The 23,171-nt window shown below is 36.4% G+C and overlaps 2 protein-coding genes across 2 annotated transcripts; both read right to left on the bottom strand.

The window, feature by feature from the left end:
- Positions 1–2,025: 2,025 nt before the first annotated feature.
- Positions 2,026–9,244, bottom strand: LOC114525746 (dnaJ homolog subfamily C member 7-like). The gene is made up of 16 exons (XM_028547165.1): positions 9,078–9,244; positions 8,206–8,255; positions 8,037–8,122; positions 7,430–7,557; positions 7,078–7,191; positions 6,719–6,793; positions 6,526–6,644; positions 6,261–6,330; positions 5,680–5,766; positions 4,961–5,125; positions 4,754–4,845; positions 4,506–4,594; positions 3,762–3,905; positions 3,288–3,346; positions 2,809–2,893; positions 2,026–2,666 (listed from the first exon to the last, which is right to left on the bottom strand). Exons 2-16 carry the CDS (start codon positions 8,247–8,249, stop codon positions 2,644–2,646), a joined length of 1,380 nt encoding a protein of 459 aa, XP_028402966.1. The 5' UTR covers positions 8,250–8,255; positions 9,078–9,244; the 3' UTR covers positions 2,026–2,643.
- A 4,988-nt stretch (positions 9,245–14,232) lies between these two features.
- LOC114525693 (dnaJ homolog subfamily C member 7-like) lies at positions 14,233–19,787 on the bottom strand. Its single transcript, XM_028547107.1, has 10 exons — positions 19,714–19,787; positions 19,059–19,128; positions 17,477–17,563; positions 16,862–17,026; positions 16,620–16,711; positions 16,279–16,352; positions 15,624–15,764; positions 15,350–15,408; positions 14,953–15,037; positions 14,233–14,843 (listed from the first exon to the last, which is right to left on the bottom strand). The coding sequence occupies exons 1-10, from the start codon at positions 19,773–19,775 to the stop codon at positions 14,827–14,829; spliced, it is 852 nt and encodes a 283-aa protein (XP_028402908.1). The 5' UTR covers positions 19,776–19,787; the 3' UTR covers positions 14,233–14,826.
- Between the last annotated feature and the right edge of the window lie 3,384 nt (positions 19,788–23,171).

Below are 23,171 nucleotides of genomic sequence, written 5' to 3'. Positions count from 1 at the left end.
GTGTTACTCTCGCAAGTTAATGTGCGATGTCCGTTTAGAATTTGTCATTTAAACATTGGTTTTGAATTTCACTCAAGCTATCTGTTAGGTACCTCGTGTTGTTAGTGACCTCTAGCAATGGCTTTTAAACTGCCATCAATACGCGTTTTACCGCGCAAGGCTGCTTAATTGCAACCATGTGGTGTGTTTGAAATAAAAATTTTGGAAAAAGGTTTTGTTTGTATATGATGGAGTTCTTCAAGAAACTATGCAGTTACGTGTGTAGTAATTGGTTGTGTAGCGTTATTAGTGGTGTTTAAATCAAGGTTATGTAAGGAGGTAGGTGGAAAAGTAAAACAGAAGACAAGAAAGGCAAGCGTGCGAATCAGTACCCCGCACGCGGCGTTTCATCCTTTTGCGGACTCGTCAGCGGGGAGCAGGGTTGGTTTTGTGTAAAAGAACCATGAAGATAAGAAGTGAGTCAAGGTGGTGTGTGTTTATAGGAGAATCATAAAGAATCAAACTTGCGTGAAAGTGTATTCGTAAAAGGTAAAATAGAGAAATTAAACAAGCGTTTACAACTGTTTTTATCATAGACTCCGTGTTTTCCACCGATCCCCCTGGCACGGTGGAAAATACGGAGTCAAGTTAGAATCGAATGTCAAGCGTTTACAACTGCTTTTATCACAGACTCCGTGTTTTCCACCGATCCCCCCGGCACGGTGGAAAATACGGAGTCTAATTCAGACTCCGTACTCCGACTCCGACTCCGCACTCCGTACTTTCCACCATGCCATCTCGAGACCGTTTAAGTCGCTTTACGGCGGATAAATTGTTGTGTTTTTCAGACTCTATAAAAATTATTTATAAAATGGCGTTGTATAGATTACCAGGCATTCATATTTACGCGCTTCCAAGAATAAACAGACACGCTGATAGGAATTTCCGATGTGAAATAGACGACGTATAACGAGTTACGACAATGCTATCGCTTCGTTAGAGAAACCATTAGATACATAACTCGTCTCGTAGAAGATGACATACAACCTCAAACAAACCGTAACCATCCTGTTTCCGCCGCACGACAAGTGTTGATAACACTTAGATTCCTAGCCTCGGGAAGTTTTCAGCAAGTTACTGGGGACACAGTCGCCGGTGTCACAGGAAATTTAGCCCCCTCTAAAAAACATAGTTTACCTTACCATTTTAGAGCTAGAGAACCGTTAAATGTATAAAAGTTTTAAGTGTATAAAAGTCTATCTAGCTGTACTCTTGTCTGAGTTACAACTTACAAACAACACTTCAGAAACTTGTTGAATATTGAGTCAAAATTTGGCGATTTCAAAACTATATATACATATATATATATATATATATATATATATATATATATATATATATATATATATATATATATAAATAAATATATAGATATATAAATATATATATATATATATATATATATATATATATATATATATATATATATATATATATATATATACTATATATATACTGAGAGTATAAAGTATGTTATCGAGGGGGACCAAATCTCCGAACTGTGCAATGCGTGATTTTAATTTAGCGACCTTACAAATTTTAGGGTTAGCGCGGTTATACATACACATAGGAAAGGTTGTTTTAAGAAATTACCGCTTAGCCTTAGTTATATTTATTTATTTAATGGTTTTTTTTTTGATTAAAGCCCCTAGTAATGTTATGATAATTGTAGAAGTTAGCCACGTGCACATTAACAATTTTCGTCTTAGCTCTTCGCCGAGATGAAAGGCTTTTACACAAATAAATGAAGCAAACTAAGTATGAATACAAACAAACATTTACGATCTTGCTTTTAGAAGAAGCTTCGCGATTCTCGAACTCATGGCAATAAACTATGAAGTATATGTTTTCTAGGAAATATGGCCCGGGGGGGGGGGCAAATTTCCTGGGACACCGGTTTAGGTACAGGGTGGTATAAATTATGAATTTTTCGTGATACTACAAAGACTACAGCGTTTAGATGTATTACTATAGCTATTGCACTGTTTCATAATACGCCAGCTTATCATATATATTTGCTCAGCTCTGTTGCATTTCTACATTTACTTAATCTGAATGAGCTAGTGTGGCAATTATATCTTAATTTGAAATCGCCTTCGCTATGACCAACATACGATTTTATATGGTTGGAATCGTTTCTAACAAGTAACAACCGTTACTTGGTATACTACATTAGTATTTAGACATTTACCATTCAGTGGGCATGAGGATTTATTTCTACAATTACACTGTTTTGGTTTCGTGGTCGTGATTTGGCATCGCACATATGAACTTAAATACACTCAATGAGCCAGAAAACGAACATGGACATTTTCCATTATGAGCAACGGTAATGGGGATTCGTACGTCCAGGCATCTTAGTTTGTATAATGATGGCAAATACTTATTAAATTGATAGTTTGGTGATTGGCATAGTCATTCAGGTCTAGGACATTAAAATTCGTCACTTCCTTTTGTTCAACTACAAAATTTGACCGGTTCCGATGGCAATTCGGTAGCGGGTGAACACTGAACAGGGCCGCAATCTACCCGCGATGTCCACAATATTTAGCCTATGTAACTCACTGATCTGATGTAACTTGGCCTGGGACTGGGATTGAACCTTCACAGCTCCGTTTCAAAGTCGTCTACAATCATACACAAGAATAACGATTGGGTAAAAATAGCAGATCATTTTTTAATTTTGTTTATTTCCGGTACCAAAAACATTCCCACTCGGTGAAGGGAAATGTAATCTAAATCTTAATACAGGTTTAGATCAAACTTTACCTTCATCAGAAAAAACAACTTCAAAATCCTGGAAATCTTTCATCCTTTGGAGATAATCCAGCAAAAAGTCACGGGCTTGGGTTATCTGAAAGCAAAACATTACATATATAATGATGTTCATTTAACCATAGACAATCCAAAAGACATCTGGATTGTCTTCTGGATTGTCTATGATTTAACATACCATACAAAGCAGACGTATTCATCAGGTTTGTCTGGAAAAACGGAGGTAGAAACGTACTATTAGTAAGACAATTTAATTTATATATTTTGACTAAAGTGCAGTACAGTACACGAGAACATTTCTAGGCTAGCTATATGCATGGTTATATGGGAATAAATCTGAGGGATTAAGCAGTTGTACCCATAGGTAGCCCAGAAATGTTTTCGTTCGCGTGGCGCTCGCACGTGTACGCGAGTCAACTCGGTTTATTATTATGGTGTCGAACGAAAACATTTCTGGGCTGCCTATGTTGTACCTCCCTAAATTGCTCCTCCTTTTGTTCTCTCATCTCACCACTCAGCCCAGGATGGCAATCTGAAAGAAAATCAGTTCAGCAGCCCTCAAAACTTGAGATCGGAACCGGTAATTTTTTGGTTAAATCCTTAGTACAACGGTTAGCCAAGCAAACTGCATGAATCCACACAGCAGAAGAAAGGTAGCATTAACCACCCATGAAGCAGAAGAAAGGTAGCATTATTGCATTAACCACCCATGAAGCAGAAGAAAGATAGCATTAACCACCCATGAAGCAGAAGAAAGGTAGCATTAACCACCCATGAAGCAGAAGAAAGATAGCATTATTGCATTAACCACCTTTCTTCTGCCGAACGCGACAAACCGCTTAGCTAACCATTGTATTTCGGATTCAGGGCAGGCTAATTTGGGATTTGAACCCAAATTGACCATTGTAATATTATAATTAAAGTGGAATCACAATTCAATTACTAACCTGGATAATGTATCGAAATCTCCCTCATTCTAAACGCCTTTATGACGTCCGATTTTGAACAATTTCTAGACAATGATAGCACTCTGCAGGCATGTTCCAATTTAAGTCTCGCTTCATCAGACTCTTTGTAAAGTTTCTCGTATTCTGTTAAATAAGCCATGTAATCAATCATATACGACATTTTACTTTTTTATACCCAATAGGACTTCCAATTCAAAACAGTTTTTCCTGAACTCGTCTGAGTATAAAAGGCACAATGTCACAAAACAACTTATCTGTACGAACTATGTACAGGGTGTCTCAAAAAACCCGCAACAACTTAAATATGCAGGTACATTAATACAGCTCTAAAGCGCGATAGATAAGCACCTCTGGGAATTGAGAATGGCTCTTAATCCTTCATTTAAAATGCTAAAAGTCATTTTAGCTGAACTATGGTGCAAACCCCAACAATATTAATGTTCTTGCATATTTAAGTGGTTGCCTTTTTTTGAGACACCCTGTAGACGAATATGAAACAGAATCGCACGTTAAGAAAGCGCAAGGGAATTGGGAAATTATTTATGTTGTAAAAAGAGCGCACTTGAGCCATTTTATGATTTTCTTTTGACGGATGATCCGTCTGTAGTACAAATCGGGCCACTAAAATAATCACTTCTTAGTGCAGTGTTACTACAGAAAAAACATGAAGGAAATATGGGTTCGAACGGGTTAAAATTAAGAACAGTAATGACTGTATAGTACTTTGAGGACCAGGAGTTTGATGAACTGTCCTTTGTTGAACTTTTAGGTATTCTGAACATGCTTCCTCATATCCTCCAGTGATCAAGTGGCTATAAACAAGTAAATAGTGCAATAATTATTTATAAATACGAGAGCAGACGTCAGGAAGCATTTTACCAATAAGCCCATCATAAACATGCCATTTGTAAAATAAAATACATACACCTATTAATTTACTTACTTCAAAATTACAACGAAATTCTACATACCTTTTGGCTTTTATTAGATACACGTCTAAATTACTCTCATCCAATTCTAAAGACTCCGCAAAATCACTAATGGCGTCTTTAAAATTCTTTAACTACAAAAATATATAAAAAATCAATTAGCATGTATCTGCAAGCTCACTGTTGGGATTGTCAAACTGGGATGCTTATTTCTGAAGTTGATGTAAATGGATGTTAATTCGTCATTACCATAAACGAACAGAGTCCTCTTTTGTGAAGAAGTTTGGCAAGAAGGAGTCGGTTTTTTGGATCCACTGTCAAGGCTTGAGTGAAGAGATTAAAAGCTTCCAAGAAGTTCTTACTTCTGTATGCCTGGCATGCATTAGCGTTCAATGATTGCAGAGTCTTCAGTCTCTATTTTAAAACGAAATGGGTAACATTAACCTAACTTAGGGACAGCTCACATGAATTACCGAGATTTAATGAAACGTTAATGGTGGACCGACTTTGAGGTTTTGAAATAAGTGTTTTTGGAACAAAACAATCACATGCTATTGTTAAGATGATTGCACGACTACCAGAATCGTGTTATTTACTCATTTCAATACCTCAAAGTCCATATTTTACGCTTCGTTAAATCTCAGTAACCGGGCTCATGTCAAGCCAATGCCCCTTAGGCTTAGCATTATAACGAATGAGCCGTCTGGCCCGTCTAGTCCCTGGGTACGAGGTTGTCTCAGTCTTAGCTAGAATATGTGCGTACGCAGCAAAGTTTTCAAGCGTTTCCACATATATACATGTAATGGAAAAAAATTGTATGTTCCTCGATCCTACCAAGTTATAATATTTTAAGGCAATAAACAGATCAGTTTGGTCAATTTATTGCATATTTTTGAATAAAGAAACAAGCACATTTCGAATCATAATCTATGGTGGGGGGTGAACCACCACTCCCAACCAGGGCTTACCTCTGACATCATTAAGCTTTTTTGGTGTCCCGGATCGCATCTCAAGGCATTTTCAATGATAGCTTCATACGCCGGTTGAAAAGATCCCTTATAAGAAAAAAAATTTAACAATAAAAGGATTTAGTAAAGCCTGGGTTTTCACCTGTTAGAGAGTAGTAGTTTTCCAATATACTTGTATAAGCGAAATGTTCAACCTAGAAAAATTGTTTAAGTTAAGCACAGGTTATTGTGAACTGGAGAAAATCATTTTCTACCTAGAACTCTCAGGAGTGTATTCGAAAAGTTCACTTGCACTCAAACTCATTGAGTGGGAGATCTACAGTAAATTAGATCCACATGTCAGTATTTAAGCTCAGAGAAGAGTTTGATTTTCAGTGTTTTACCTCCATTAATTAAAAAAGGGCCTCTAGTTACACTACAATTAAACAGGAGGAAGTTTTGCAAGCTAATCAGCTTGCATGGTTGTGTCAAAAATTGGAGTTGTTTATAAAAGATGAGAAATGGATGTTTAAAAACTGACGTTTTTATAGATTTATCAAGTACTTCAGTTAATTCATTGGCATTTATTGAGCAACGCTTACCTGGTTGTACAAACAGATTCCACGAACATACCAAGCATCTGAGTTCCTTTCATCATGGTATAGCACAGTGCTAGATAACAATGTTGATAATATAATTAATATGTATATGGATGATTCCGTGTCACATGTGTCACTACCCTATACAGTTTCTATTGTTGCATATAGGGCCTAAATTTGAAAAGAAGAGAGGGCACACATACAATCCTCATCATCACACACAAATTAACACACACATTAGTTAGAATTGTATGACTGCATGTATTACTTTGCATCCTTTTTGCCTTCATTATAATCGCCCATCATGGCATGGAGATCTGCCTCTACCACTCTGTATTTGTCACTATCAGGTGATTGAGCTAACAGATTTTGAGTGTAGCTTAAAGTCTAAAAACATTGTAGATCTTAGTGCCTACGGTAGATCAGGCAATTCCCAACAGTTCAAATGTCTTAACACAAACCTGTTTAAGATCTCCTTTAGTATGTGCACATGCTGCCAAGATTTCATAGCTGAGGATTTTATAGAACCTGGAGTACTAAAATTCATACAAAATAAAGAGTTATGTACCATATAAGATAACACAATAATTTCTACTTTTATATAACACTTCGAGGAAATATGTCCTTCAAAAACCAATATATGATATTGGCAGTCAATTCTTAAGCTTGGGAATGCAAATGACTTCTGGTCCTATCAATAGCCTTCTGAAGTGCTTACGTCACACAGTTTTCTATCTATACAATTTTGTTTTCTTATAGCACTAATGATATTTTGGCCTCAAATATTTGGATATTAACCAACTCTGTGTACAACACATACCAATTTCGGCAAACTGCTGGAATGAGGGTTTATTTGTGCTGCCTTTTCCAAACTGTCCCTGGCCAACTCCAAGAAACCCTGGGCTAAACCGCCCCTTGCAATTGTTAGATATGCCTGCAAAATTTTTTAAAACTTATTGTCTAAATTCAGCTACCTCACAAAACCAGAGATATTGTTCTTATAATTATATATCTAGTGATGCAGCATGCATATATTGTTTGTCAATGAATGTTCTCCGGATTTAAAGTTGTTTTTTATTGAGCTTTCGATATGCCTGGATATTACAAATCTTTAAACATATATATAAATATATATAAATATACTTCTGATTGTGTGCACAACAAAGACATACCTTAAAACAATTCTCATCCAATCCAATAGCTGCTGAAGCATCTGTGTACGCTTCCTTGTAATTTCTAATCATGAAGTATGCAGCAGCTCGATTGGAAAAATAAGGTGCTAACGTGTAGTCTGCTGCCTCTACAGAAATTAATCATCATAATTGTATAGATACAGTATGTAGTTACATAGTGCAGCAGATTTGCCCTATGTGTGCAGTCATTAAACCTGCATGCTTCAGAACTTGGTATTAATTTACCAGACAATTAAATTAAAATAATTGGATTAAATTTGCATGTATGGCATCATCATCCTGGCAAAAAATAGCCACTGAGATTGGCACCAAAAATGAAGTTTATGGAAATAAAGCAATTTTGCAGAGTTTATAAATAGAGACTATATATTATAATAGCTTAGTTATCCACAATTAGCTATTAAACTACCAATTAGCTATTAGACTACCCATTGTGTTTAATTGTGGTATTTATCTGGAAAACTATTAATTATTATCCTTTCAGTTTTAAAATAGTGTCTGGAAACAACTACTAGTCCAATTAAGAGAGCTACAAGCTAGCTGAATAATCCACTCCAAAAAAACTGATCAATATTTTAACACATACCAATCGCTTTAGAATATAACAATATAGCCCTTTCATAATCCTGATTTTTGAAAGCTGTACTTCCATCAGTGTTAAATTTCCTACAGCTGATAATAACACTGAACATAATTTTATGTCATTTAAAAGCAAAGGAATACATTTGATTTTAAAAATCAACCTTACTATGTACCTTTCTCGTTGCCTGTCAGGGCTATCCCCACTTTCATTCAACATTTTGTGCTGGAAAAGGAATTGGATAAGGATCAATAAAACATTTGCTAAGATTCAAAAGTTTCTGTAAACTGTGTTAATTATTCTCTTAGAATTATAGTCAACAAAAATCCTTTACATGCGTACAGCTATTGAAATATGTGCAATTGAAATTTGTATATTTTCAGACTAAACAGTGCACCTGCAGGCTGGTCAAGCTTGCTATTTAGTTGAGATAGATTTATATTGAAAGTGTTTAATATGATATTGAAATAACATTTTTTTAAGTAGCTGCAATGTTTAAAATAATAACCCAAATTTGGAAATGCCACGTACGCATATATCTATATTTATTAGCAGTCGAAATGTTGGATGAATTTCTACTTATGAACTTATTAGTGGGAAATCATGCATTGATATCGTTCGTATTTGTTTTGATTTGGCAAAACCGTACGTAATCCGATGGCGAGCCAATATATTCTGAAATCGATTCGACTCTGATTAGCTAGATGACAAAGATTCAATCGAAAATACAAATACAATTTGGAATAGCTGAAGAGTGAATCACTATAAAACAAATAGCTCTTAGAATTGTACATATTAAAAACTATATCTGCCTCGTGGTGTTTGTCTGTTTGAAGTCTCAATTAACAAATATTGACTTCTTAACTGTCCGATCAGTGTCGAACGGAACTATAAGCATTCTAGTGTACCGTTCGATAATAACTGGGGGAAATTATACCCAAATATTTATTTCAGTGGAGGGCATACTAAAATGAAGCGTAGAATGTCGCATAATATAGTAATTCTCGGATGAATTTTCGTGGCTAACGAAGGTCACGCAATACTTACTTCCTTTCACTTCACGCGACACTTTCATTACAGTAACACCTGCGGATTGCGGAATATTAATAACAGGTTTATCTTTCATTGCCAAATCCAAAAGACGTGTTTTGGATCAAAGACTGTTGAATTTTTTAAGACAGGGTTAGAGATGAATGTCGATGTGTGAGCAATGAGCATGTGACTGCCTGCTGCCATTCTGAATCACTAAAATTTTTGAGCGTGCCTGACCTTGTTCCCGGCGTGAAAATGAACACTTCAAAATACCGTATGTAATTAGCGGTTTGTTCAAACAGTCAACAATCTTGATCTTGTAATAAATATGATAGTACAGCTAAACACAGAGATGCTGAGAGTTGGTAAAGCGAAAGCGATACACAGAGATGCTGTACACAGAGATGCTGAGAATTGGTAAAGCGAAACTCTAATAAAACGAGTCTCATGAGTCCCATATCCAGCCTTTATAGAAGTTTTGGGATTCTATATTATAGAGTATTACTTACCGATATTGTGAGCTCCAACAGTCCAACTGAATTTTTGGAGGTTTGTTGTCAAAAGATGCCACTTTTGGCGTGAAATATAGCGCTTTCTTCCTCGGCATAAAAGACAACGTAGAAGGGCGATCGAAAGACATCGATATATTGGGTAGGAACACCCCTGATTTTTTAATGACAAGTGGCCACCCCCTATACGAAAAAACATCACCCACCAACGAGTCGTTGATATACGTGTGACGATACTACTTATTTTGATTTTCAAGAATATTCTAGAAATTAGTTTTACTATTAATGGTTTTTCTAACCCTAAATTCCTAATATAAAAATTTGATCATTCTTATGTAATTAATTAATAAACTTTTCGCGTAAAATAAGAAATATTATTGTGGACGCGTGAAACAAGAATATACAACACATCCACGGCAAGATTATTTATGTCCTTTTCAGCACAGTTGATAGCATATACATGGTTTGGAGACTAAATAAAAGTACAATACAACTCATTAACTATGTTACTGTCCAGGTTTATGCAAAAAATGGTTCCTTTCTCCTAACGTGTCTATTGTATTTTACTTTTTAGCCAAACTTAAGCCCCGTACAGACGGGCAAGTTTTCCTTGACAGGTACGTTTCATTTGCTCGTGTGAACACGAAAAAATTGACAAGGAGCCTTGTTCAAAACTCAAAAGCTAATCATGCCAGCTTTTCAATAATGAGAATTGCTTGTGTGTACGGCCGTCAAGGAAAACTTGAGAAGGAATTGCGCAGTAGGGAAAGCGCAACAATCTTCGAGCCAATCGAGCAGGTTTTTGAAGTTTTATAATTTCTGTTTGTTTTGAGATTCGGTTGTCTACTCATTTTATCATGACTCATATTATCGTAAAACTTGTCAAGAAAAATTTATCGTCAAATTTTTCGCGTACACACGAGCAAATAAAACTTGGCAAGGAAAACTTGTCAACGAAAACTTGTTCGTCATACACACGATCAAATGAACTGGTCAAGAAAACTTGTCAAGGAAAACTTGCCCGTCTGTATGGGGCTTTACCAATGACATTCCTCTTGCTAAAAGAATGCTATTGGTTTATCTGTGCAAAATACAATAGATATGTGATAAGAAAAACCTACCTCAACATAGACATAGTTAATGAGTTGTATTGTAGTTTTATATGGTCCACAAAACATGTATATTCTATTAACTGTGTTTCCAGCTGTGTTGAAATTATTAAGATTTGCCTAGATCGTCATGTTGTATAATGGGGTCTATTCTTTCAGTATTTCTGATTTACATACCCTTTCGACTTTTGTTCTGCAGTAACGTCCGCCAGGAGCCTGTTGTACGAAGGTCGGATAGTAGGTTTTTCAATCGTTGTACCCTTAACCACATGTTACATTTTCACTTTCTTTTCAATAAAGACCCAATATACCTTACGCGCTATACATCAACTTTTCACCTAGGTGATAAAAAGGAAACTTTCGAAAAGGGCATACCGCATATACGTATACTAAACTTAGTAAAATTGCCAAGTTTGGCTGCGATTTATTGTAAAGCACGGAAACTATAGCCATGCGAAGTTGGCAAATTTTTATACTTCTGTATTGCGGCCGGAAGAGTGCATGTAACTAATAATACTATCAGAGGGCTTTTGACAGACTAACGCATTTTAAGGAATCACTACGGCCTGTGTCCTCACTGCTCTGGCCTGAGCTTCGCGATAATTTGTCAAAAACAAATCATATTCCGCTCAATTTTCCATTTACCAAAACCTCTCTATTTATATCCATGCCCATGGTGTGAAATGCCCTAAAAAACTGTAGTTCCCCTAAGCTTATGCCAATAACCACAGCAAGCTGACAATTTCAGAAAATACAAAAACATATTCCGAAAATAGACATCAAGAGCACAAGATGTCTATTTTCGCAACGAGCCTAAATCAAGATCCAAGTTCGCATGGCTATGACCTAGTTACAGAGGTAGTTAGCATTGCATGCACAACCGTTAATTCCTTAATTTGCGTCTCCAAATGAACTGAAGTGTTTCATACAAAACAATGCTGTTTATCATGATGAATGCAACAGCGTTTTCAGGTTTTTCAGACAAAGCTCTGTGCTTGTATAAATTTGCACTGATTTCTGTGTCACATCCTCAGACTTCCGAAAGTATATACCATCAATATATGTATGTGCTCCTGTAACAGACTTGCGAATGTTTATATGTTTGCTAATTAGCATTTCCCAATTGAGCATCGAGCAGGGTAATAGGAAATATAAGTCTGAAACAGCAAATATAAGTCTGAAATTATTTGTCCCTAGGGCCAAACAATCCATAGATGCTTTGCGGTTAATGACTAGACCTAGTACCCTGTTCGATTGGGAAACGGCTTATACTATTGGTTTCATTTCTACCCTGAATAATTTGAGCAATTGTAAATTTTGAAGATCATTGAAAATTGAAGCTAGAAGTTAAATCAGGTTTGGATATTAGAAGATTAGTTTGAAAAAAGAAATCCTCTTATTTCTTATACTAATATAAGATTTTTCAAGACAAGAAAGCTTTCAAAATGACAGTATTGATAGTCATAATAAACATGATTGAGCAACTTTTATTATGCACAGAAGTCAGGTCTCCACAGGGATGTCGGAGAAGGGGGTGCAAGGGCCATTTGCCCTGATTTTCACTTGTTCTTAATAATTTTAAATATTTCATCTTCTTCACAAGAGACAGCTGAATTTTTAGCACCAAAGTAAAATAATTAATCATAATGTGAGATAATGTAAGAACATTTTTGCTAAAAACTAAAAACTTGTTATACAATTCAAGAAGATATATTAAAGAAAAAATAATATAAGAGGAAATCCCAAGTTAAATAATAGTATAAAGATCACTGAAACATTGAGTACCAAGAGACAAAGAGCCTGTCTTACCTGGCTTGGATTGAATAGTACTGTCGAGTACATCCTATCAAGTGTTCTTTCTGAGCCATGCAGACCCGTTCCTTCCATGACTATTCCCCCTGTATATGATGAGTGTATATCACTGGTGTATATTGTGTACTTCGTTCCTAAACCATTATGAATAATGATGAATAAGTGATTTGAAATACAACCACTTTTGTTAGCCATTTTAAACGGCATATTTTCCAGTCGCGACCACATAAGTGTCGCGGGAAATATAGAGCATTTAATCTGCTAACGTTTATTTGCGTTATTTCATCGATATCTAATCGAAATGTCAAAAACTCGACAAAAGTTGAAAGCATGTTCGGATGGTTCGGCCACGCTGTTTGAAAACATTTTGAAATTGCCCGCTTTTTGGGCCTTGTGGCCGGGACGGAGTCTGGGACTAGACTTCTTCCAGTGTCTTCTCTTCTGACTCATCTAGCTTCTTGACTTCTTCTTCTTACACAAGATCAAGATGTCTGCAAAACTCGATCAAGTTAGGGATGTTAATATAGAGAGCGGTGGTCGATCTAAATACATTCTAGTGAAGATGGCAATAATGAGAAATATATTGTTCAGGGATATGAAGGGCAGCATACCATGTGTAACTTTCAGGCCCATACATATGGGGTGCAGTCAGCAGTGTCAACTGGAGCAGGCGTAATTTTATCGTAACAGATTGCCTTTCCGTTGTTATCAAGAATTTGAGATGCAAAATGTTGCAAAAATTGCCATATTTGAGAAATCACCTTGGAATTACTGGGTTTTCACTTGTTGGTAGGAAGATTATTGGCAATAAAAACATTATAGTATGTTAGTCACACATACCCTCTCCTTGAGAAAAAGATGTACTATATGCATTTAGCACAGTATATTAAACTGTATAAGGAATACTAAACATGTACAGTGGAACCATAGGTAGAACTGCTTGGTATAAATAGTCCCCAATTTTTATGCAATTGGCCTAGCTACAAGAGAAAAAGGAAGTTTAGGATGTTTTATTAGCTGAAAAGTGAAATACAATAATATGTCATTGACAAGCTAAGAATAATTGCAGGTAATATGTTAGAAAGTTTGAACAAAGTTAAATGGGTGACCCACTAAAGTAAGGACCTTTTACTTAATTACACGACTTAATTACATAACTTATTACATGACTTAATTAGCAGTACACATATTGTATAAACAAGTTTATCTTATACATACTTACCTTCACTTCAGTTTTAGACATATAATAATTATTCATCATCAAGCAGACTGATGCAAGATCAGAAACATTGTCTATTGCAATTCAACAGCCTGCTAATAAGAGCTATCAGAATGGTTGGATTCCCTCTCCATTTTAACATCCTTGTTATATTGTGGTTTTGCGTAGGACACACAAACCAACCAACAAAAGAGTTCTCGCCTCTAGAATTTCTTCTTTGTGGTGGTGCCTCTTGTCTAGAATTGATTCTTTATAAGGAAGATGTTAGGGCACTGAACATTATTAGACGGTAAATGAAGGCAGGCTTGATTTTTAATGTCAACCTTCCGTCTTAGTTGAGCACAATAACAAAACAATATAATATTCAGCGACAAAGATCAGTCTAGTACACCTGGCTTTACAAGGATAATTTACAAAGATAAACCCAAATAAAATGATAGAGTATATTCTTGTTTCTTTTACATTCATATTCCATAAAATACATTTTAAATAAATTGTTACTGTAATATCAATCAGGGGCGTAACTATGGGGTGGGGGATGGGACACCCTTTCAATGTTGTATTTATTTATTTTTGTAGCGCAAACATGAAAAATGCCAGGAAAAGTACATTAACTGCACTATTTGACAACCACTGTTTCATGTATTTGTTTTCAAAGATAAAAAGTTTTTAGGTGGTCCTGTGCACCTGGCTCATACTTTACATACTTTGCAAAGAACCTTGGCAAAAAAATACCTTCAACTCCACCCAAGCTACGCCCCATCTCTGTGCACTATTGTCTATTTACCAATACTAAGATTTAATTTAAATAATTATTAATTTAACGGCTTTAATTTGCCATATTTAACCACTAAAACATGCAGTTACGTTGTACAATACAATAAAATAATTGCTTGCCACAAGCATTAGAATTATTTAATTTATGTAGATTATTTATATGTTTGTTATGAGTGGGTGCGACCTGCGTATATAAATCAGGAGGTACTAGTGAGATAGATGTTAGTCTCATGTGCATAAGTATGATAAAAAAGAGATAAAATCATAACGTTTTTTGCTTAGTACCCACTGTCAGTGTTGTTCTTGAAATTGGTTGATCTTGGATTAATTGAGCTTATTCAGAGCTCAAAATAATCTACAACAGAAAAAAAGATATTTGTGAACTTCAATTTGAAAAAAACCGTGTTTCCATTCACTTAGCAAGAACATATTATATTAAAATTCTAATACAAAGAAGACTTTACCTGTGTTTGAAAACCACACTTGGTGATTGTTGAAACGATTCTTCCTCTTCAGAAAATCAAGGAGAAATTGACGGGCTCGTTGTACCTGCAAGCAAAACATTTGCTGAAGCACATTTTAACGAAATGATTTGGAAAGCCCCGAGAGTGGATTTGAGGGTTAAGGGGTTCAGAGATTCCAGCTTCTTACGAGCGTCCCCCGGGCGACCGTCTCTGTCACCCCTTTGCGCAAAGTCAACAAAATTTAAAAATTTTATTCTTCTTTGAAACTCTCTCTTGAATAATTTAGTTGAGTATTATAATTAGCATGAGCCTTGCGACCAGGCGCAACTGAGACCAATACAATAATGAATATTTAAATTAGTATGTATTGTACAAGCTAGGAAATCAACGATTGTACCTGCTTGAATGTTTCCTCTTCTCTTTCTTGTATCTTATTACTGGCCCCCGCATGGCGATCTGGGAAAAAAAAGTTCAGTGGAGTGCAAGGTGAGGGATCAGGAAGGCTTACATCACCCTCCCCTCTACATAGCCACACTCGTTCAACCCCTGGCGCAAGAGTGCATAGGAATAACAGCTCGAAATTTTAGCACCATGAATAAGTACTAAGTAGCTGACTTCACTCTGCAGAAGGCCCGAACGATTAACACGGGCAATCATTGATATCCACCCACCTGGGTGATGCAGTCGCGCCTCCCTACGAAAGGCTTTCTTCACGTCCAAGACTGAACAATCTTCAGTCAGCGATAGCGTAAAGAGGGCAAAACGGAGGTTACACTTCGCATTGTATGCTTCTTCAGATAATCGATAATACTCTGTTCAATATATAATGTAATTCATTTACTGTAAACTTCATTCATATACGAAAGGGCTTCTTGCTCTAAGATTATCTGCTTAAAGTGGTCCAGTAATCGTATCCTTTCTTGGTCCAGTATTACTAATCGAGCTCAAAGGCTGCGTTCAAACGAGACCGGACAGATTTGGGACTCGTCTGTCTACGTGTTCATACCAGAGAACTTGGTCCAAAATTCGTCTGGTCCTGCGTGAACGCAGTCTATGGACGCAAGAGCCAAAATAATTCAACCATTTGGTTGCAAAGTTCTTGAAACACTCTAAAATGAGTCTGTTACCGAAATACAAAGTCGGTCTGGACAAAAAAATCATTCACTGAATGGATAAAAATCTCTGGTTTGTAAACAGAGTAAAAGACGTATCTGAAACAATATCTGGCAAGATATTTTAGAACTAGCATCTGACAAACTATCAATGCTACATCCCGAAGAAACTTTCAATTACTCGAAAACATCAGTTATCGCGGAGGTAGAATACCTGGTATGCCAGTCATGGCGAAGATTTCATAATATGCTTTACTGGCTTTCTCATATTGTCCAATTGCGAGGTAACTATATAGATTATAGTATAAATTATAAACAATCAAATATAAGGAATCAGAAGACAGAAGACGATACTTAATCAAAGGTCTCAACGAATAGCCGATTAATTGTTGGCTAGTAGATAACCAGATAAACAAGTTTTTATACTCCTACGGAGTAAGGAAGTAATATTTCCAATTCGCCAGCTACTGTATATTCGAAAAAAACTACTACGTAAAAAAGAAATGTTTAAACTTAGGGGGGGGGGGGAGAAGAACGTTTAATTACTATCCATACCACTTCGCCCTGAAAAGGTGTGCTTTCAGATGACTTCCATCCAACTCAATGGCTTCTGTGAAATCCATAATGGCTTGTGGAACCATCTTTAACTGTACAGAAATACATAATTTCATAAAAAATCAATTTCCATGTTTCAATTTTCGGGACTCGGGCCACGCAGGTGATCCTTAATAACGATGTCAACTTTATACAGTAGATTTATACATATATATAGGGCTACAAGTAAATTTCGTCATTACCGTGCACATAATGAACCCCCTTTTGTAGTACAGATTTGCACAAACGGCCTTGTTCATAGGGTCAACATCCAACGCTTGAGAATACAAACGATGCGCTAGTAGTGGTATCCCATTCTCAAAAGCTCTGCGCGCATCATCCAGGAACCATTTCAGAGTCACAAGCCTCTGTTCAAAGTAAAATAAATTATAAATAACATAATGAAACAAACTCAATACCCTGGATGGCATATTATATATATGTCTTAGTTTCTATAACAATTGTAGAGGATATTTCATATTTCAAATATACCTTTTAAGTTTTAAAACTCACGCACTAGCCCAAGGGCACTTTTATCCGTGATAAAAGAGGAAAACCGTGCTATTATATTAACTGCATGAGTTCTTGCAAATGACGTTATAGTTGGTACTTTTGCGGCTGGTTAGCATATGAAATAGCGTTAACAGAAAAACATATAGAAGGTGACTGAAATTGTACGTAAGAGGACTTTCAAAGTTTCAAATCTAAGGCTCATGTCACGCGCTTTCTACTCTGAGATGTCATCTTACTTACACTATACAGGAAGAACTGATTGGTCTAATTTCTGTGCTGGTTTGATCCCAGTTTGGGAAACTTACCGGTGCAAAAGCTCTACTGGTCTCGTGATTGGGATTATATCGCAGAGCATTTACAATGATGGCTATAAAGGCTGCTTGGACACGTCCCTAAGTAAAATAGCATTTTTAAAGTAAACTTGGGGAGTTTTAACATTTGGGCATAGGCCGCTAATTTTGGGCCGCCTATGGTCTACTTGGTCTATTATTATGACAATAATAATAATAACAAGACGCCTGTTCTGGCGTTAACTCCGGCGCACGTGCCAGTCTTCAATATAGAGCTTCTGAACATAAACAATACAGTTCATATTCGCATTTAGATGCCTTGCGAACCTAAATGTTCGATCGCGAAATTCAGAAGGACATCGTACTTTAAAAAGTATAGAAGTTCAATTGTTCAAAAATGTAAATAAACCGCATGATATATTCGCTTTGTCTTACACTTTGCCTTTGGAATTCGCGCTTATATAGTTATATTAAATCTTCAATCCTGTGCAAACTACGCGACGTGTCAACGCGCCCATACACGACCACATCATCTTGTTAAACGGCGAAATAGCAGCGATATTATTAAAATAGGACCAAAATCTACATGTATTAAATATATTCTTACCCCAATTCAATCTAAACTTAGTCGAAAAGCATGAAAAGAACGGTTTATTAACTTTATTTGTTGCTCTTGGAGGAATTGCCGTATCATGCGAGCGAAATCGAATCGCGCATCGGAAAATTGGCCAAAGCTGTGCACCACAACTCTTAGCAGATAAGACTGGGACGTAGATAAATACGGTTACATACACATTTTAAATACTACAATGTTTCGCGCCATTCAGACTTGCGACGACGAAAAATAAAAAAACAAAAAAAAAACAAAACAAAACAAAACCAGGGCGAATTTTCAACTCCGTCGCTGACGCCGGAGTAATAAGTCATAATAATAGACCAAGTAGACTCGTGTACACGCGCGAGCGCCACGAGAACGAAAACATGTCTGGGCTGCCTATGATTTGGGGAGAGCTTTAACATTTTCTGTCGTAGTCTCCTGCGCATGCTTAGCACAGCCTTCAGCTATGTATAATTAAGGAATCCTGGTATAGCTCATGCAGAAAGTGAATAAAGGAGATAAAGGAGGAAAGTTGAGAAAAGTTAGGTTCTAGTATTTTATTACGGCAATCATATTAACCAGGCTAAACAACATTGTTAACAATACTGCATGTTCATGGGGTGAAGCACAACATTGTTCACTTCTTATATGACAACCTCATCAATGATTTTTTGTGGTATACACCAACGAAACTGCTTTTCAATAAAAGAAGGCGTAAGTTATGTAACTTATGTTACCAAATATATTAATGGTAACACTAATAACCTAGGAACTATACACATGCAAAAATGATGTTGATGCAAGTTGTCCAATTAAATCAGGAGTTTTTTTTATCAAAATTGCACAAAAAACAAATTGACTGCTTTGGAGAGATTGAATTAAAACAGGAGGATATTTGTTCAACATCGAGCCATTTTTCATGTGCAATTATTGTACATGCAACTACCATCTTCTTTATAATTGTTAAAAAAGTTGAATGCTCAGAGAGTCAACTTTTACCTCATAATACAAGGACATTCCCAGAATACACCATTCATCAGAACTTCTTTCCTTCAACAATGGCACAGAGCTAAATAATTTTACAATAAACATATGCTCATTCTGTTTTTCTTGACACTTCTTCACACTTTTTATTATAGTTGCAAAATTCTTACAACAAATAGTAAAATTAAACAAATGTACTATTCAAATGAGCACTGTGTACAAACTAACATTTTCACCGATCAAATAAAAAATATTAAAATTACATTATCAAGACTTCATCCAATTGGTTACTACCATTATAGGCTCTCTATATAGGACAATCTATGTAAACAGGGGCATATATATGGCATGTTTTATTTCATATTTTGCATTAATTCCATGGATACAAATTTTTTGATATGTTATTCAAACTATTATGTGGTGCACTGGCAATAAATCATTACAGGTATATTAACACGCCAATCATTTTTGGTGGATGTCCGACCATATGACCAGTTTATATAGGACATTTGTCAGACCAAAGTGAGATTGTTATAATTGACACAGCTTCCTAAGAAATTCTAAAGTAAATAAGTAGCTTTCCGCCATAATGAATAAAACCCTATGCACAGACCCCTTTAAAAAAATACCTTACGATAAGATAGAGATGTTATAAATGATCTCTAAATACCTTTCTGCAAGTTGTTGACCAACATGATAGCCTGGAGTATTTGTGTTGTGGTCATCTGACATCTATGAAAAAAATAATTGAATAAAATAAACGAAAGCTCCCATCTTACCATTAATATTGACCGATTTATTAATAGAATAAATCACAGTGAATATATGTGACAATTGATTAGCAGAAAAAGACTATAGGTTCAATTTTTTCACTTTAGTTATATTTGTACATATTCCTGGATAGCTGTTCATTTCAAGACTTAGAGACTATAGGGGCCGGTTGTTCAAAGCTGGGTTGTTAGCGCTAACCCTGGGTTAAATCTTACTCCGCTGTTTTAGTTTATATGCTTCTGCACCACTGTTTGTTTCAAGGTTTTACAAAATAGGACTTTTATTGATCCACAAACTATTTATGAATAAACATGTTCAACTTCATAAACAAGCGATTTAAAAAATTGATGTGAAAATTTAAGTTAACCCTGGGTTAAGCTAACCGGCTTTTGAACAACCGGCCCTAGAGTGAAATATTAAACCATAGCAATCCAGTATTAACTTAGTCATCTAGCAAACGGTAGAAGGAACCTATATTTTACCTCCACTCTTTAAAACAACCTATATTTTACTTTGATAATATATAAACTGTTGGAAAATTTTATTTGTACATTTGAATTGCTCCAGAGTTAAGGTAAATTAAGTAAAACAACTAGGTCTATGGCGGGAATGCATTTATACAGACCCGGGCAGGCCTGGCTTGGGATGATGATAATCGTTTATAATGAATGATAATAATAGATGATAATAATTTTAAAAATTGAGACATAATAGAGGCACTTTCATTCCTTCGCAGTTCGCTATTCAGCGATTAAAATTCGATCATCATTCAAATACATGTCATATACCATATTATTACTAGTTAGACTAAAGCCCTGTTACACTACGCACAACGCACGATATTTGGTACGGTACGGAATTCCGGGCGTGCCACTTTTACAAGTGGCATTGAGCACGGTACCCATTTTAGCCATGCCGTGCTGATAAATTGTCTTTTAGTTAGTGTAAAATGAGGCCTAACTGTTCAAGCACGGATAAAAATGGTACGGATGCCAGTTTTACCGTGCCGCACCAAATATCGCGCGTAGTGTAAACGGGGCTTAAAGCAGGTGCTTTGACAAACTGATAGTATTTTAATAGGGAGAGACGGACAGTTAGTTAGAGATTGACTTATATAAAAAACCTACATTCTTCGTAGTTACGTTGATACTCAGAAAAGTGTGTATAAAAAATCGTGAATTTTTATCGTGAAATTGTCCAGAATAACACATTACAGATCAAACAGGCAAACACCCTATACCGAATTTATCACCCTATGCCGAATTTATCACCCCATAACCGAAATCATGATATATTTTTATGGAAGACACACTACAGTTTACAAGCTACTAGCCTACTAAAAACATTGCGTTTACCGACATTGCGTTTCCTAATAGGTACACATATCAACAAATTACTTACTGTTATTTTTGTGAACCTCCTTCGTTTTTACAATAAGAAGACCAAAGAATCCCAAGGCTGCAGAAGAAACGTGCGTACGTATGTCAGTGCTGACTTGCAGCACATTTATATGTTTTGGTTGGAGCTTACTTTGGGGAAATTGTAGTTTTCCCTTTATAAGTAAGCCAATCAACAAGACCCTTGGCACGAGGTTGACCAATCAAAACAAACCGGAAACACTCAAAACACTCACGTGACGAAAGGCTAGTTTCTCTCTCTCATGACCATCTCTCTATGATGCAAATAATAAGTTGTGGAAACGCTGCCCACGCAGTTCAGTGAACCTAATTCACAAAATTCACTGTGCCCAGTGGGCACAGTGAATTTTGTGAATTAGGTTCACTGAACTGCGTGGGCAGCGTTTCCACAACTTATTTGCAACTCAGTGAACCTAATTCACAAAACACTGTGCCCAGTGGGCACAGTGAATTTTGTGAATTAGGTTCACTGAACTGCGTGGGCAGCGTTTCCACAACTTATTTGCAACTCAGTGAACCTAATTCACAAAATTCACTGTGCCCACTGGGCACAGTGAATTTTGTGAATTAGGTTCACTGAACTGCGTGGGCAGCGTTTCCACAACTTATTATTTGCATCATAGAGAGATGGTCATGAGAGAGAGAAACTAGCCTTTCGTCACGTGAGTGTTTTGAGTGTTTCCGGTTTGTTTTGATTGGTCAACCTCGTGCCAAGGGTCTTGTTGATTGGCTTACTTATAAAGGGAAAACTACAATTTCCCCAAAGTAAGCTCCAACCAAAACATATAAATGTGCTGCAAGTCAGCACTGACATACGTACGCACGTTTCTTCTGCAGCCTTGGGATTCTTTGGTCTTCTTATTGTAAAAACGAAGGAGGTTCACAAAAATAACAGTAAGTAATTTGTTGATATGTGTACCTATTAGGAAACGCAATGTCGGTAAACGCAATGTTTTTAGTAGGCTAGTAGCTTGTAAACTGTAGTGTGTCTTCCATAAAAATATATCATGATTTCGGTTATGGGGTGATAAATTCGGCATAGGGTGATAAATTCGGTATAGGGTGTTTGCCTGTTTGATCTGTAATGTGTTATTCTGGACATTTCACGATAAAAATTCACGATCTTTTATACACACTTTTCTGAGTATCAACTGTCCGTCTGTCCCTATTAAAATACTATCAGTTTGTCAAAGCACCTGCTTTAAGCCCCGTTTACACTACGCGCCATATTTGGTGGGGCCTCGATTTATTGGCACGGCACGCCCATTTCATCTGTGCTCGGCCTTTGTTTTGGTAGCCTGACACTAATAAAATTGGGTACGGGTACCAATTTTAGCCGTGCCGTTTCTTATTCCGACTTCTTTAGGGTTTTGGACAAGCTGATCATTACTCCCGCGTCAGCGACGGAGTTGAAAATTCGCCCCGGTTTTGTTTTGTTTTTTTTTGTTTTTTTTTTTTATTTTTCGTCGTCGCAAGTGTGTAATGGCGCGAAATATTACTTGTATTTAAAACGTGTATGTGACTGTATTTATCTACGTCCCAGTCTTATCTCCCTCGCTGGTGCACAGCTTTGGCTAATTTTCCAATGCGCGATTCGATTTCGCTCGCATGATGAACAAATAAACCGTTCTTTTCATGCTGTTCGATTAAGTTAAATAGAATTGGGGTAAGAATATATTTAATACATGTAGATTCCGGTCCTATTTTAATAATATCGCTGCTATTTCGCCCTTTAACAAGATGATGTGGTCGTGTATGGGCGCGTTGACACGTCGCGTTGTTTGCACAGGATCGGAGATTTAATATAACTACAATATAAGCGCAAATTCCAAAGGCAAACTGTAAGACGAAGCGAATGTATCATGCGGTTTATTTACATTTTTGAACAATTGAACTTCTATACTGCGATGTGCTTCTGAATTTCGCGATCGAACATTTA

Source organism: Dendronephthya gigantea, unplaced genomic scaffold (genome assembly GCF_004324835.1).
Source record: "Dendronephthya gigantea isolate DGI-Jeju-01 unplaced genomic scaffold, DenGig_1.0 000035F, whole genome shotgun sequence".
Lineage (NCBI taxonomy): Eukaryota > Metazoa > Cnidaria > Anthozoa > Malacalcyonacea > Nephtheidae > Dendronephthya > Dendronephthya gigantea.
The sequence above is the reverse complement of the archived record's forward strand: the minus strand, read 5'-3'. Positions and strand labels throughout refer to the sequence as shown.

Coding starts and splice junctions, on each gene's coding strand:
- LOC114525693 (XM_028547107.1), bottom strand. CDS start 19,775: ATGTCAGATGACCACAACACAAATACTCCAGGCTATCATGTTGGTCAA. Junction 16,712..16,861: donor GGGGGTTCATTATGTGCACG/GTAATGACGAAA, acceptor ATTTCTGTACAG/TTAAAGATGGTTCCACAAGC. Junction 15,038..15,349: donor AAGAGGAAACATTCAAGCAG/GTACAATCGTTG, acceptor TTTTGCTTGCAG/GTACAACGAGCCCGTCAATT.
- LOC114525746 (XM_028547165.1), bottom strand. CDS start 8,249: ATGTTGAATGAAAGTGGGGATAGCCCTGACAGGCAACGAGAAAG. Junction 7,558..8,036: donor GTTATATTCTAAAGCGATTG/GTATGTGTTAAA, acceptor TAATTTCTGTAG/AGGCAGCAGACTACACGTTA. Junction 6,794..7,077: donor CCAGCAGTTTGCCGAAATTG/GTATGTGTTGTA, acceptor TATGAATTTTAG/TACTCCAGGTTCTATAAAAT.